We start from the raw sequence: 16041 nt of genomic DNA on the forward strand, positions 1-16041 counted from the left end.
ATTCCAGCCCTATCATATGTAGTTAAGTAACACTTGAGCCATTCATAGGTAATTATAGGCAAGGACGTGGCTTGTTGTTGGATGTAACTTTGGAAAGCGGTGAAATTTGAAAGTGAAGTTGAGCGCTATTACTGAGGAGGAAGAGCGGAAGCGGGTAGCGCAGGGCAGAGTGTTCTATTATTCATACCGTGTTCAGGATGGCCAGAGGCCACTAGCTCTGGCTGTGAAAAACTAGGAGAATCCGAGGGCCACCAGAATCCTGATGCACACACACACACACACCATTAAAATATTTGCATGCGTATTTCTGTAAACCCCAATTCTGGGAAATCCCTTCGAATTACATTGGCACCTTAATGTACAAATTAGAAGCGGATGAGAGCTAAATCGATGGCATTACGTTGTTTTGACAATCCCCATCCGGCTCTTACACAACGCAATATCAGCCCCAATCAGCGTTGGTGTGCAGTTAACAAGGAAGTCGATTATGGCAATGCGTTCCGTTAAATGTCACCGCTCTCTCGCGTTCCGTGTATCTGTCATTCTACTGAAAATCCATACAGAGCAGCAAACAACAGTCTAGTCAATGCAGCCCCCCTCTCCCTCTCCCGCACACTTTCTCTCTCTCACGCACACATGCACGCCCGGGCGAGCTGGGCTGCAGCAGAGTGGTACTTCTTTGAATCAGTTGCCAAAGCATCGATGTGCTGCTCCTAGCGTCGTCACCTTGCAAGCACAGAAGTCACCTTCCAACCTCTGCGACTTTCTGCCCCTGTCATTAGCTACTATACCATTGAGTCCAGTGCTCATTTACAGGTTAAAGGCATTGCTTTTTTCTAACAAACATATCGTGCGTGAAATATTTTGTATTTGATTCAGCGTTCACTGTCAAAAATCTGCGGTCCACTGATCGGTGTTGGTCATAAGGGAGGAGGAGGAGGCGCGAGTCCAAACCGTACATCGCTGATCATTGTAGCCTACCGAGCTAGAGGGCTACTCTGCGTCCGTGTGCGGAATTAACCCAGCGCACAGACCAGCTGGTGATGAGGTTCGTCGTGTACACTCGACAGAGCATTGACAGAATCCCTCTCGAGCTGAAGAAACCGCCCCAATAAGGACACAGGCAAGAGGCGAAGAGCAACCGAAGAGCTGGTGTCGGCTGGAACGCTGTCATTTCGGCAAGAATGCATCTCTTCAGTGCCATGTTCCTACTAGTGATGTTAGCTGCCATGTCCAGTGAGGTAAGAACACGCGTACATCTCATATTTAAAATGCTGTTTAATTTGTTAACGTTGTCTAAATGCCGGCTATTGGGGGTACAGAATACATATTCGAGGACTTGCTTGTGTCTATTAGACATATGCCAATGTGCTTAAAATCACTACTTGAGTAAGTGTGAAGAAAATCACGTTTAGTGGAATGAGTGTTTAATACACAAATGTATTAGTGCGAACGTGCCACACAATGACTCCAAATATGATTTTAGATGATTCCTCTGTATTATTTTTCCCCAGTCGTAAGGAAAATGTGTAGGCTAGTCAAATCTCACATCTGCGGCCGTCTGGCCTGGAATACAGCAGCATGGATTCAGAGGGGCAGGACAGAGAGAAAGTTGAGAGAGGAAGCGACAGAAAGGCTCTTGGGCTTCTCTGAGCAACAGAAGTCTATATTATGCCGGCACTGTACATCACGGTCGAGCGAGCTTGTGCACAATCCAAGTGTGATTTGCGAATGTGTGGACACACGTGTCAGGTTCAGTGTTAGTAAGAGGATTGTAAATGAGTGCTTTTCTAATGCCTCTTCAAACGCTAACCTATGTTCCGTGGTGAATGGACATGTCTGTAGGCCTATGTCCTGGAGTCATGTATTTGCGGCTATGTTGGACCAGAGAAGCACTAAGCACAGACCTTTCCCTGAAACGATGAGCTCTAAAGTGACAGTTGTAAATTGAAGTGAAGGAAGGTAAATTATCTGACCCAGAAAACATTTGAAAGTCCAAGAGATGGGAATAATTTGTTATTGCGGCTTCAGCTGTCAGGCAAAATACGTTCTAGAACATGTTTACATGCTTAATTCAAAAGTCAAATATTTAAAAAAGGTGGACATTTCAAAAATATGTCTGTACTAACTGATACTGTAGCTCATAAAATACAGTATGTTCGATTTGACGTTGAAGTCTATGCGGCCGGTTTCAGCACCATGGACAGCGCTTCAGAGTGCCTTTGCCTAAAAACAGGGTTAGTGCTATTCGGTAATCCTTGGGACGACCCTAAACCCTTAACCCCAACCCTTAATCTTAATGATAACCCCTACCTAAGGCTAATAGTTGGGACTTCCCAATGATCCCAGGTTTTAGTTGGGACTTCCCAAAGTGTAACAGTTTCCAAACCCTTTGTTTTGTTCTCACAATCACCGGGTAACACATTAATGGTCAAGAGTAAAGCTTGGGATGGACCAACAGTTGAAATAATATTCTCTGGCATGCCAGGCCTGACCCCCAAGTGTAGAATGTTATGTCCATCATTTTGCTGAGTAGATATGCCCCCTGAGAGTATCCTGACCATCACTCATGTTGGGGCAGGATTGATCAAATATCTTTTGAACCCCCAAGAATGTTCTGAGAATGATATGACTGTATTAACCATATAGATCAACAGCTGCAGATTAATACAGTATTTTGACTGTGTGCAAACCATGAAATGAAAACGTCTGCTGTAGTTCATTTCTAGTACACAGTAGCACTGAGAGAACATCCTGCTCTCCAGAACGACTATGTTGTCTACTACAGAAGTGTGCCATGTTAACTGCCATGTCTACGTGCTGCGTTGAGACTTGAGCTGACCTTTTCCCAGAAATGGATCCGATGCTACCTGTCCTGAGGCCATGCTCCTTTCAAACGGTGGCGGTGACAATGAGACCCTACTGAGAGGAGCAGGTGGTGCTGTCAGTGACAGGAATGGATGTGCAGAGCACAGCCAGCGGTATCTCAGTGTAACACAAGACTTCATCTCTGTCCTTGTGCTCTCTCTCTCTCTCTCTCTGTCTGTCTGTCTGTCTGTCTGTCTGTCTGTCTGTCTGTCTGTCTGTCTGTCTGTCTGTCTGTCTGTCTGTCTGTCTGTCTGTCTGTCTGTCTGTCTGTCTGTCTGTCTGTCTGTCTGTCTGTCTGTCTGTCTGTCTGTCTGTCTGTCTGTCTGTCTGTCTGTCTGTCTGTCTGTCTGTGTGTGTGTGTGTGTGTGTGTGTGTGTGTGTGTGTGTGTGTGTGTGTGTGTGACCAACTGATGGAGAACTCGGTCCTGTTCAGTAGTGACAAAACGTTTGGAAACAGACTGAAATGGGGACCTACTACCTGGACCTGTCCTATTTTCCTTTGGAAAAATATTTTGCTGTGGTATGCCCCCCAGTACTTAGGAAAACCCTGGTTTGCGTGTCATATGAAACCCCCTGCGGAGAGACTTCTTTAGCCGTCTGTTTCACCCACTCCAACATGGTCCGTTACAGTGGTGCCCCGTCTAGCGCTGACGCTCATTGGAGTCAGAGGGCAGGAGACAGTAGGCAGGTGAGCACCCAACCATAAGGCATAAGGACCTGAGGATGTGTGTGTCCCAGACTTACTCTCAGGAGATACAATCATCTCTCTATCAGTGGAACTGTTTCCCCGCCTCCAATGGCTCATAATTGGCCTTGGGGGACAATTTGTTGTAAGTGTTTACATTAAATATTTATCAACCCCACAGAGGAAAAAAAAAATATGGCGCCACCCATTTCCCTAACATAGCCTCGCTCTGCAGACATAAATAATGGATTAACTCTTCTGGCCTCATCTTCCGACTGATAGGAAGTCTCTCTACACTGGAGGAGTTTGGATATCTCACTCATATGTACACAACTTCTCCACACACAGTCTTGGCCCTACATTAAATATGCACTATGCTTTAATGAGACACATGCACTCGCTGGCTCTCTGCATGTGTTTGTTAAGTACCACAATACCCCAGGAGTCCTGACAGCCAGTGATACAGATGGGCACCTGCTCGACCTTGGCGCTGCCTCTGTATGTACGCCGTTGTTATGGGGTATGTTGCATCACAAGATGACTGACACCATGCATGCACTTTGCAAATGTGCGTCTGTGTAGCAGTTCATATTTATGCATGATAATCTTTGAATTCTACTTGTGGGCTGAGCAGAGAATAAATGTATATTTCAGCAGATAAAATGGACGGTAATTATGCTGTTTAGAGAAAATTGCACAGCAATGAAATATAATTGAAAATGACAGCACAATACATATATATTTAAGGTTTATTTGAAATTGGACACATTTGCAGCTAAAAGCTGAATTGCAGCTTACATAGGTCTACGTAAGTAAATCAAACAAAACATGTGAGATGCAGTACACAATATCACAGTTAAGGCAAGGCACCACACCCTAATAGGGTCATGTTTTCCCTTATTCATGTCACATTGAACTTCTACCATTTAAATAAAAGCACCAATCTACATTTTTTTTGTATTACAACATTTCTGAAATATTGTATTAAAATATGCAAACTGAGGCAATATCTAATTAGATCTGCTCATATTTCCAGGACTGGACTTTGAGCAGATTATGGATATATACTTTTTAAAATCTTTCTATCTGTAAATTATTAAACCATGTGGGTAAACAGCATTTTTGGTGAAAAAGAAAGAAGGAAATGTTATCTAAAATCTATATTTGACAACATATGAACAATTCCCTCTGTAAAAGTCTGGGGAATATATCTCAGTATAACCACACAACATTTGGTGAATGCAGGTGCGTCTAAAGCTGAGATGAATTACTTAGCGTGTGGGAAGAGTCTGACTTTCAGGAAATGGTAGTTAAAGAGAAGTACAAGGAATTTTGTCTACCAATCACCAAACACCTATTTAGAACTAATCATAATCTCTTCAAAGTAAGTTACTACATGTAAAAAAGTTTTAGAACGTTCTCTATGAAATGGGCTTTTAGATTATGTGTGATATTCATTTGAAATCTCAAAATGTACACTACCGTTCAAAAGTTTGGGGTCATTGAGAAATGTCTTTGTTTTTCAAAGAAAAGCTCATTTTTTTGTCCATTAAAAAACATCAAATTGATCAGAAATACAGTGTAGACATTGTTAATGTTGTAAATGACTATTGTAGCTGGAAACGGCAGATTTTTTATGGAATATCTACATAGGCGTACAGAGGCCCATTATCAGCAACCATCACTCCTTTGTTCCAATGGCCCGTTGTGTTAGCTAATCCAAGTTTATCATTTTAAAAGGCTAATTGATCATTAGAAAACCCTTTTGCAATTATGTTAGCACAGCTGAAAACTGTTGTTCTGATTAAAGAAGCAGTCTAGTTGAGTATTTGGAGCATCAGCATTTGTGGGTTCGATTACAGGCTCAAAATGGCCAGAAACAAAGACCTTTCTTCTGAAGCTCATTAGTCTATTCTTGTTCTGAGAAATTAAGGCTATTCCATGCGAGAAATTGCCAAGAAACTGAAGATCTCGTACAACGCTGTGTACTACTCCCTTCACAGAACAGCGCAAACTGGCTCTAACAAGATTAGAAAGAGGAGTGGGAGGCCCCAGTGCACAACTGAGCAAGAGGACAAGTACATTAGAGTGTCTAGTTTGAGAAACAGATGCCTCACAAGTCCTCAACTGGCAGCTTTATTAAATAGTACCCGCAAAACACCAGTCTCAACGTCAACATTGAAGAGGCGACTCTGGGATGCTGGACTTTTAGGCAGAGAAGGACTTCTGGACTTCTGGAATTCTGTGTCTGTGTTCATTTTGCCCATCTTCATATTTTCTTTTCATTGGCCAGTGTGAGATATGGCTTTTTCTTTGCAACTCTCTCTTGTCTGAGGCAGCCATTTGTTGTAATCCTGGAATTTTGCAAGCTTCTGGGCAAAGGATCTGCAGAGGTGGGTGCGGCGGGACTGCAAGGACAGGTCATTAGGTGTAGGTGGGGCCCATGATGATTTTGGTTGCACGTCGTTGGATCTTCTCCAGTTGGTTGTGTTGCTGGGCTGTGAGACCTGGGTGCCATACTGGAGCGGCGTACTGGAGCACTGAACGGACAAAGCAGGTGTATACTGTCAGAAGGCCTTTGGGGGGAGATTGAAGTGGCAAAGATGGTTCATCATGAAGAGCCTTTGGTGTAGATGTGGAGAAGTGTGTGTCCCATTTTAGGTTTATTATATATATATATATTTTAAATGGTCCTATTGTAGGCTAGCTTGGAATGTCACACCAGGCGCTTTGGCGCTGGACACCAATTCAAGTGTGTGGCCAGATATGAATAATGGCGGATGTGGGTCAGGATTGTGACATCATGTTTCCATGTAAAAATTTCAATTTATATAATAATGGGAATATTTTCTAAATTATATTTAATATTATGTAAATACTTTGTTCTAATTTGTATGGTTCTTTGATTTGCTAAATATCTAATGTGTTTTTAAAACAGGTACTTTGATGAGTAGTAGAATTACATTTCTGGAGACGTTTTTAAATCAAATCAAATCAAATTTATTTATATAGCCCTTCTTACATCAGCTGATATCTCAAAGTGCTGTACAGAAACCCAGCCTAAAACCCCAAACAGCAAGCAATGCAGGTGTAGAAGCACATTTCAGTAGCTTGAGTTAATGCAGGTTTAGGGATAATTTCAGTAGCTAGTTAATGCAGGTTTAGAGATAATTTCAGTAGCTTGAGTTAATGCATGTTTAGGGATCATTTCAGTAGCTAGTTAATGCCGGTTTAGGGATAATTTCAGTAGCTTGAGTCAATGCAGGTTTAGGGATCATTTCAGTAGCTAGTTAATGCAGGTTTAGGGATCATTTCAGTAGCTTGAGTTAATGCAGGTTTAGGGATAATTTCAGTAGCTAGAGTTACTGCAGGTTTTAAAGATCATTTCAGTAGCTAGAGTTAATGCAGATTTTAAAGACCATTTCAGTAGCTAGAGTTAATGCAGGTTTAAATATAATTTCTGTTCCTAGAGGTTATGCAGGTGTAAGGATCATTTATTTTCCTAGATGTAATGCAGGTTCTCAGCCAGTTCATGACACTTATCCAATTGAAACAATTAGGGGCTTGATTGGTGGACTGAGTGTGCTGCTGACATTGGGGTGACGTCTCAGAAATATGATTGCATGGAAATGTACGACAACAGAAAGCCAAAAAATATACTTAGTACAAAACATCGATCCCTTATTGTTGTCACTTGTTAAATCCACTTAAGTCAGTGTCGATGAAGGGGAGGAGACGGGTTATGTAACGCGGGTCGTATAAAGGGGACCAAGGCGCAGCGTGTATAGTGCTCATATTTACTTTTAATGAATATACTTTAACAAAACAACAAAACGACCGACAACAGTTCCGTCAGGTGACATACACTAAACAGAAAACAACTACCCACAAAACCCAGGAAGAAAAACCCCTACTTAAATATGATCTCCAATCAGAGGCAACGAGGACCAGCTGCCTCCAATTGGAGATCACCCCAAAAAAACAACAATATAGAAATAGAAAACCTAGAACATAAACATAGAAATAGAAAACAGAAAAACACAAAACACCCCCTGTCACGCCCTGACCTACTCTACTATAGAAAATGACATCTTACTAGGGTCAGGACGTGACAGTACCACCCCCCCCCAAAGGTGCAGACTCCGAATGCAACAAACCAACAACAAAAAAATACAAAACAAAAGGGAGGGTAGGGAGGGTGATAATTGTCTATGGCGGCTCAAATGCAGTCCACATAACCTTAACCTCCAGCATAGGAGGCGGCTCCGGTTCTGGGCGTACTCCCAGCTCCACCGGCTGATCCTTCTGCTTTATTACCACCTGACCGTGGATCGTCGTCGAAGGAACCGGACTGTAGATCATTGCTGGGGGTTCTGGGCTGCAGGCCGCCGCTGAAGATTCTGGGCTGCAGGCCGCCGCTGGAGGTTCTGGGCTGCCGGCCGCCGCTGAAGACTACAGGCTGCGGACCGCCGCTGAAGACTCCGGGCTGCGGACCTCCGCTGGAGGCCCCGGGCTGCGGACCGTCGCTGGAGGCTCCGGGCTGCGGACCGTCGCTGGAGGCTCCGATCTGGGGAGCGTCGATGGAGGCTCCGGACTGGGGAGCGTCGATGGAGGCTCCGGACTGGGGAGCGTCGATGGAGGCTCCGGACTGGGGAGCGTCGATGGAGGCTCCGGACTGGGGAGCGTCGATGGAGGCTCCGGACTGGGGAGCGTCGCTGGAGGCTCCGGACTGAAGAGCGTCGCTGGAGGCTCCGGACTGAGGAGCGTCGCCGGAGGTTCCGGACTGGGAGGCGTCATACTAGGTTCCGGACTGGGAGGCGTCATACTAGGTTCCGGACTAGTGACCGTTGCTGCTGGCTCCATGCCATGGATCATCTCTACAGGTTCCGCGCCCTGGATCATCACTGGAGGCTTCTTACCATGGATCATCTCTACAGGTTCCGCGCCCTGGATCATCACTGGAGGCTTCTTACCATGGATTATCTCTACAGGTGCCGGGCCATGGATTATTCCTACAGGCTTCGTGCCATGGTTTGTCCCTACAGGCTCCGGACCATTTATAATACCTCCAGGCTTTTTGCCAAGGATTACCTCTTCAGGCTTTGTGCCATGGAATATCCCTACAGGCTCCGGGCCATGGATCATCACTAGAGGCTTAGTGCCATGGATCATCTCTACAGGCGTCGGACCATCGATTATCACTGGAGGCTTTGTACGTGGAGCAGGAACCGGCCTCACCAGACTGGGGAGACGCACTGAGGACCGAGTGCTCAAAGCAGGCACCAGCCGTACTGGGTTATGGATGCGCACTGGAGGGAGAGTGCAAAGAACAGGCACAGGACGTACTGGATTATGGAGGCGCACTGGAGGGAGAGCGCGAGGAGCAGGCACAGGACGTACTGTGCTATGGAGGTGCACTGGAGAGAGAGTGCGAGAGGCAGGCACATGCTCACCACAAAAAGCACGGGGAATTGGCTCAGGTCCCAGTCCTGGCCCAGCCAAACTACCCATGTGGGCCCCCCCCAAAAAAAAATATTTTGGGGGCTGCCTCTCATTCTTCCCAGGTAGGCTCCGATATCGCTCAATTACCTGGCCCCAAGTCCAGTCTCTCCTCTCAATTCACCCGCCCTGACCTGCTCTACTATAGAAAATTACATCTTACTAGGGTCAGGACGTGACAGGTTAAATAAGGATTTTTTGAGCCTCGAGACAATTGAGACATGGATTGTGAATGTGTGCCATTCAGAGGGTGAATGGGCAAGACAAAAGTGCCTTTGAACGGGGTATGGTAGTAGGTACCAGGCGCACTGGTTTGATTGTGGCAAGAACTGCAACGCTGCTGGGTTTTTCACGGTCAACAGTTTCCCGTGTGTATCAAGAATGGTCCACCACCCAAAGGACATCCAGCCAACTTGACACAACTGTGGGAAGCATTGGAGTCAACATGAGCCAGCATCCCTATGGAACGCTTCCGACACCTTGAGTCCATGCCCCAACAAATTGAGGCTGTTCTGAGTGCAGCTCAATATTAGGAAAGTGTTCCTAATGGTTGGTATACTCAGCTCAGTGTATGTTCCTTCATTAAAATGTTTCATTTGAAACGTTATCAAAAACACAGTAAGCGCTTAGCAAGTCTTTGCAGATGTAAAATCCAGATCAGAGTCGTCAACCCCACAATCAAATCTAATTATTAAATGACTTTGAACTAAACAGAGGGCTCGGGAAGTAGAGCTTTGGGGGGTCTTGAGAGACTTCAGTGTTTCTATAATTATTTTTGTTTAATCAGTGGCTGTCGGCTGAGGGCAGGACATCTTTACATGTACTTGAAACAACCTGTGAACACAACGCTGCTTACTTATTGATATGAGAGCATGAGTGCAGTGTAGTGTTCCCATAGGAACGACCGGTGCAGACAGTGGGGTGTATTTACTGTTTGAAACAGTCTGGCCTTGAAGGCTGTGAGTGATGGAAGTTACCACTTGCTTTGGTGTTTTTCCCTGTTCAAACGCCGAGCGCAGTGGGCGAGAACGCCTAATTGGCTGTCATTCTCAAAGAGGAAGACAAAACTTCGGTAAATAATTCAAAAGCTTTATTTCCATCCGTAATTTGTTCTATCCCCTGGCACCAGGGAGGCCGATAAACAATTGGCTGAAATAGACTGGCTGTTTAGGACTATTTAAAATGCTCCTCCTTGTTTGAGATGGAAATGATGTTTGCTAGCTACCCATTAGAGTGAAGATAGCAGTTCACAGAAATGTACAGTATGTCTCACTTTACTTCAAAAATAAGTTGAGTTGATTATATTTAAGAAGCCAATTTCAATTGAATTGAAATGCAGATTACGCTGCAAAGGAGTAGAAAAGCAGAGTAGAAAAGCATTGTTGATTTAGTGAAATGTTCTGCATGCAGCCTTTGTCTGCAGAGTCACATTCAGGGTTTTCTATTACCCTGGCATTTTGAGCAGAGACAAAACTCACACAGAGCCAATCATAGTTGTACAGGACAATCTTTTGGCGTTTAATTGGTCCAACACAGACATTGAGAGGACACGCAGGACAGAACTTGGCCCAATCAGAGGGCAGCAGGACAAACAGCTGGCATGGCTGTCGTCCAATCCCGATCAGCTCCCAGCTGACCTGGTAGTGGGACCCCGTGCCGGGAAATCTCCTTTTTTGGTGCTTGTCCAATGAGAGGAAGCAGCATGATGACCATTTAAACCCCTCCCTGGGCTCTGCGGAGGCTGCTGTGATTGAACCACTCACAGGCTAAATTCCTGTCCTTGTCTCCGGGCCAGGAGGCAACTACACAATCATCTTACCAAAACAACACGGACACATAAACCTTATAAAACCACTCCTTTTTAACTTTCCTGGGCAATGAAATGGTTTACAATCAGTGAACCTGGGCTGTTAAAATTCCTATAAATTGCGGTGGAAGTGACAGAGAGAGCAGTTGGACGGCATTCAAATAGAGAGAGAGAGTGAGAGAGAGGGAAGGGGCATTGAAGTAAGAGAGAGAGTCCTCCTTGCATTGCTCTGGGGACCCAAGGACGCTGGTAGGCAGGCCGCGCAGGGCGGACGGACAGTACGTGCTCTGCCTAGCAGCAGCCTAAACCTCCCAGCCAGCCACACAGGGAATTAGACAAATGAAAAGCTGCGGGAGTGAGGGGTTTAAATCTCCCAGGGAGAGGAGTGGACACGCACAAGTCTCGGCCTGCATTATGGCTCCTCAACCTGGAGGAGACGACACCCCGGACACTGGACCCACACTGGATCCTCTCTCCATCCTCCATCCCCCTCTGTATGGGCTGTGCCAATGGAAGTGGATGGAGTGGAATGAAGTGGGCTAGTAGGCACATACACACAGACAATTAGAGAGATATACAGTATACAGCTAACACACATACTCACTGATTGGTGAGATGGTGCCTCTTGTCCTGTGCAGTGATATGTACACCTAATTATAATGTTGTGGTGGGTGACAGACAGAAACAATCATGTTGAGCAGCATGTGGGCGAACAAACAGGCAGTGAAAGATTGATTAGTCTCACGCCCGCCACCACATTCACGTGCTCTCTTCATTTAGAGTCATACATCGAAGTATACCGCTTCACAGTCTGTGGTGGATAATGAGCTAGCATTGTGTTTGATTCATGGCTGCTTGAGGAGATTGAATAGTGTGCGCTTTAGTGTCATAGCTGATTACTGTAGAGCTTGAAGCAGCGCCAGCTAATGAGACTGTACTGTGTGTGCCAGAATTGTTGTAGCGTAAGGAGGTTATGTCACAAGGAGAGTCTGTTCAAGGAGGGGTGGGAGGAGAAGGAGGTGTTGTGCTGGATGCTCCTCAGTTCCTCCTAATGTGTCAGGCTCTTTCATGTCTTCTTATCCACCATAAGAGGAGTGTGTGTTTTTGTGTGCGCGCGTAAATGCTTGTGTTTACTTGTGTGTGTATGTGTGTTTACTTGTGTGTGTGTGTGGGTGGGGTGAGGTGTGTGTGTGTGTGTGTGTGTGTGTGTGTGTGTGTGTGTGTGTGTGTGTGTGTGTGTGTGTGTGTGTGTGTGTGTGTGTGTGTGTGTGTGTGTGTGTGAGTCTGTGGGTGTACCTCTTCTACAAAGTAGGTCAGTAGACAGAATGGACACTGCTGACCAGGGAGTGATATCAGTGTGATGCTGGGCTGAGGTACAGGAAGGGGAGTGTTATTAGTGTGATGCTGGGCTGACGTACAGGAAGGGGAGGGATATTAGTGTGATGCTGGGCTGAGGTACAGGAAGGGCAGTGATATCAGTGTGATGCTGGGCTGAGGTACAGGAAGGGGAGTGATATCAGTGTGATGCTGGGCTGAGGTACAGGAAGGGGAGTGATATCAGTTTGATGCTGGGCTGACGTACAGGAAGGGGAGGGATATTAGTGTGATGCTGGGCTGAGGTACAGGAAGGGGAGTGATATCAGTGCAAAGCTGGGCTGAGGTACAGGAAGGGGAAAGGGGAATGATATCAGTGTGATGCTGGGCTGAGGTACAGGGAGGGCAGTGACATTAGTGTGATGCTGGGCTGAGGTACAGGAAGGGCGGTGATATTAGTGTGATGCTGGGCTGAGGTACAGGAAGGGCAGTGATATCAGTGTGACGCTGGGCTGAGGTACAGGAAGGGCAGCGATATTAGTGTGATGCTGGGCTGAGGTACAGGAAGAGCAGTGTTATTAGTGTGATGCTGGGCTGAGGTACAGGAAGGGCAGTGATATCAGTGTGACGCTGGGCTGAGGTACAGGAAGGGCAGTGTTATTAGTGTGATGCTGGGCTGGGGTACAGGAAGGGCAGTAATATTAGTGTGATGCTGGGCTGAGGTACAGGAAGGGCAGTGATATTAGTGTGATGCTGGGCTGAGGTACATGAAGGGCAGTGATATCAGTGTGACGCTGGGCTGAGGTACAGGAAGGGCAGCGATATTAGTGTGATGCTGGGCTGAGGTACAGGAAGGGCAGTGTTATTAGTGTGATGCTGGGCTGAGGTACAGGAAGAGCAGTGTTATTAGTGTGATGCTGGGCTGAGGTACAGGAAGGGAAGTGATATAAGTGTGATGCTGGGCTGAGGTACTGGAAGGGCACTGATATCAGTGTGATGCAGGGCTGAGGTACAGGAAGGGCAGTGTTATTAGTGTGATGCTGGGCTGAGGTACAGGAAGGGCAGTGTTATTAGTGTGATGCTGGGCTGAGGTACAGGAAGAGCAGTGTTATTAGTGTGATGCTGGGCTGAGGTACAGGAAGGGCAGTGATATAAGTGTGATGCTGGGCTGAGGTACAGGAAGGGAAGTGATATAAGTGTAATGCTGGGCTGAGGTACAGGAAGGGCAGTGATATTAGTGTGATGCTGGGCTGAGGTACATGAAGGGCAGTGATATCAGTGTGACGCTGGGCTGAGGTACAGGAAGGGCAGCGATATTAGTGTGATGCTGGGCTGAGGTACAGGAAGGGCAGTGTTATTAGTGTGATGCTGGGCTGAGGTACAGGAAGAGCAGTGTTATTAGTGTGATGCTGGGCTGAGGTACAGGAAGGGCAGTGTTATTAGTGTGATGCTGGGCTGAGGTACAGGAAGAGCAGTGTTATTAGTGTGATGCTGGGCTGAGGTACAGGAAGGGAAGTGATATAAGTGTGATGCTGGGCTGAGGTACAGGAAGGGCAGTGATATTAGTGTGATGCTGGGCTGAGGTACATGAAGGGCAGTGATATCAGTGTGACGCTGGGCTGAGGTACAGGAAGGGCAGCGATATTAGTGTGATGCTGGGCTGAGGTACAGGAAGGGCAGTGTTATTAGTGTGATGCTGGACTGAGGTACAGGAAGAGCAGTGTTATTAGTGTGATGCTGGGCTGAGGTACAGGAAGGGAAGTGATATAAGTGTGATGCTGGGCTGAGGTACAGGAAGGGCAGTGATATTAGTGTGATGCTGGGCTGAGGTACAGGAAGGGGATTGATATCAGTGTGATGCTGGGCTGAGCTATAGGAAGGGCATCGATATCAGTGTGACGCTGGGCTGAGGTACAGGAAGGGCAGCGATATTAGTGTGATGCTGGGCTGAGGTACAGGAAGGGCAGTGTTATTAGTGTGATGCTGGGCTGAGGTACAGGAAGAGCAGTGTTATTAGTGTGATGCTGGGCTGAGGTACAGGAAGGGAAGTGATATAAGTGTGATGCTGGGCTGAGGTACTGGAAGGGCACTGATATCAGTGTGATGCAGGGCTGAGGTACAGGAAGGGCAGTGTTATTAGTGTGATGCTGGGCTGAGGTACAGGAAGGGCAGTGTTATTAGTGTGATGCTGGGCTGAGGTACAGGAAGAGCAGTGTTATTAGTGTGATGCTGGGCTGAGGTACAGGAAGGGCAGTGATATAAGTGTGATGCTGGGCTGAGGTACAGGAAGGGAAGTGATATAAGTGTAATGCTGGGCTGAGGTACAGGAAGGGCAGTGATATTAGTGTGATGCTGGGCTGAGGTACATGAAGGGCAGTGATATCAGTGTGACGCTGGGCTGAGGTACAGGAAGGGCAGCGATATTAGTGTGATGCTGGGCTGAGGTACAGGAAGGGCAGTGTTATTAGTGTGATGCTGGGCTGAGGTACAGGAAGAGCAGTGTTATTAGTGTGATGCTGGGCTGAGGTACAGGAAGGGCAGTGTTATTAGTGTGATGCTGGGCTGAGGTACAGGAAGAGCAGTGTTATTAGTGTGATGCTGGGCTGAGGTACAGGAAGGGAAGTGATATAAGTGTGATGCTGGGCTGAGGTACAGGAAGGGCAGTGATATTAGTGTGATGCTGGGCTGAGGTACATGAAGGGCAGTGATATCAGTGTGACGCTGGGCTGAGGTACAGGAAGGGCAGCGATATTAGTGTGATGCTGGGCTGAGGTACAGGAAGGGCAGTGTTATTAGTGTGATGCTGGACTGAGGTACAGGAAGAGCAGTGTTATTAGTGTGATGCTGGGCTGAGGTACAGGAAGGGAAGTGATATAAGTGTGATGCTGGGCTGAGGTACAGGAAGGGCAGTGATATTAGTGTGATGCTGGGCTGAGGTACAGGAAGGGGATTGATATCAGTGTGATGCTGGGCTGAGCTATAGGAAGGGCATCGATATCAGTGTGACGCTGGGCTGAGGTACAGGATGGGCAGTATTATCAGTGGGCTGAGGTACAGGAAGGGCAGTATTATCAGTGGGCTGAGGTACAGGAAGGGCAGCGATATTAGTGTGATGCTGGGCTGAGGTACAGGAAGGGCAGTGTTATTAGTGTGATGCTGGACTGAGGTACAGGAAGAGCAGTGTTATTAGTGTGATGCTGGGCTGAGGTACAGGAAGGGAAGTGATATAAGTGTGATGCTGGGCTGAGGTACAGGAAGGGCAGTGATATTAGTGTGATGCTGGGCTGAGGTACAGGAAGGGGATTGATATCAGTGTGATGCTGGGCTGAGCTATAGGAAGGGCATCGATATCAGTGTGACGCTGGGCTGAGGTACAGGAAGGGCAGTATTATCAGTGGGCTGAGGTATAGGAAGGGCAGTGTCGTGTCTTTGGCATCATTAAAACGGAAGACATGTTTATCAAATAACTCTCTGTAATTATTATTAGGCAATTAAACTGATTAATCGTGTAACTGTAATTAACTAGGCGGTCGGGGCACCAAGGAAAATATTCAGATTACAAAGTTATAATTTTCCTAATATAACTTTCAGATATCATAATATCTGATCTCTGAGTCTTCTGATTTAATGACGTATTCTTTACCTCGTCAGTCTCATTCCAAACGTCGTAAATTGTTGGTTATCTTTACGAACCCTAGCTAACAAGTTGAATCAGCAATACAAAATTGGGTTTAATTATTTATTTACCAAATACCTAAACTAATCACACAGAATTACATATACACAGAATACAAATTATGTCATACAGAAAACGTCCCTGGTGGACGCAACCTGTATGAGGCTTGTTACACAAAGAGAGGGGTTGGGC

At 46.4% G+C, this 16041-nt stretch overlaps 1 protein-coding gene across 1 annotated transcript in view; it reads left to right on the forward strand.

The window, feature by feature from the left end:
* The first annotated feature begins 701 nt into the window (after window positions 1-701).
* olfm2a (olfactomedin 2a) overlaps window positions 702-16041 on the forward strand; it is an 87812-nt gene continuing 72472 nt past the window's right edge. Inside the window, exon 1 of the mRNA XM_014203918.2 lies at window positions 702-1241. Within this exon, the coding sequence (XP_014059393.1) occupies window positions 1185-1241 (57 nt within the window). The 5' untranslated portion in view covers window positions 702-1184. The remainder of the gene's footprint in view (window positions 1242-16041) is intronic.

Source organism: Salmo salar, chromosome ssa06 (assembly GCF_905237065.1).
Source record: "Salmo salar chromosome ssa06, Ssal_v3.1, whole genome shotgun sequence".
Taxonomy (NCBI): Eukaryota; Metazoa; Chordata; class Actinopteri; order Salmoniformes; family Salmonidae; genus Salmo; species Salmo salar.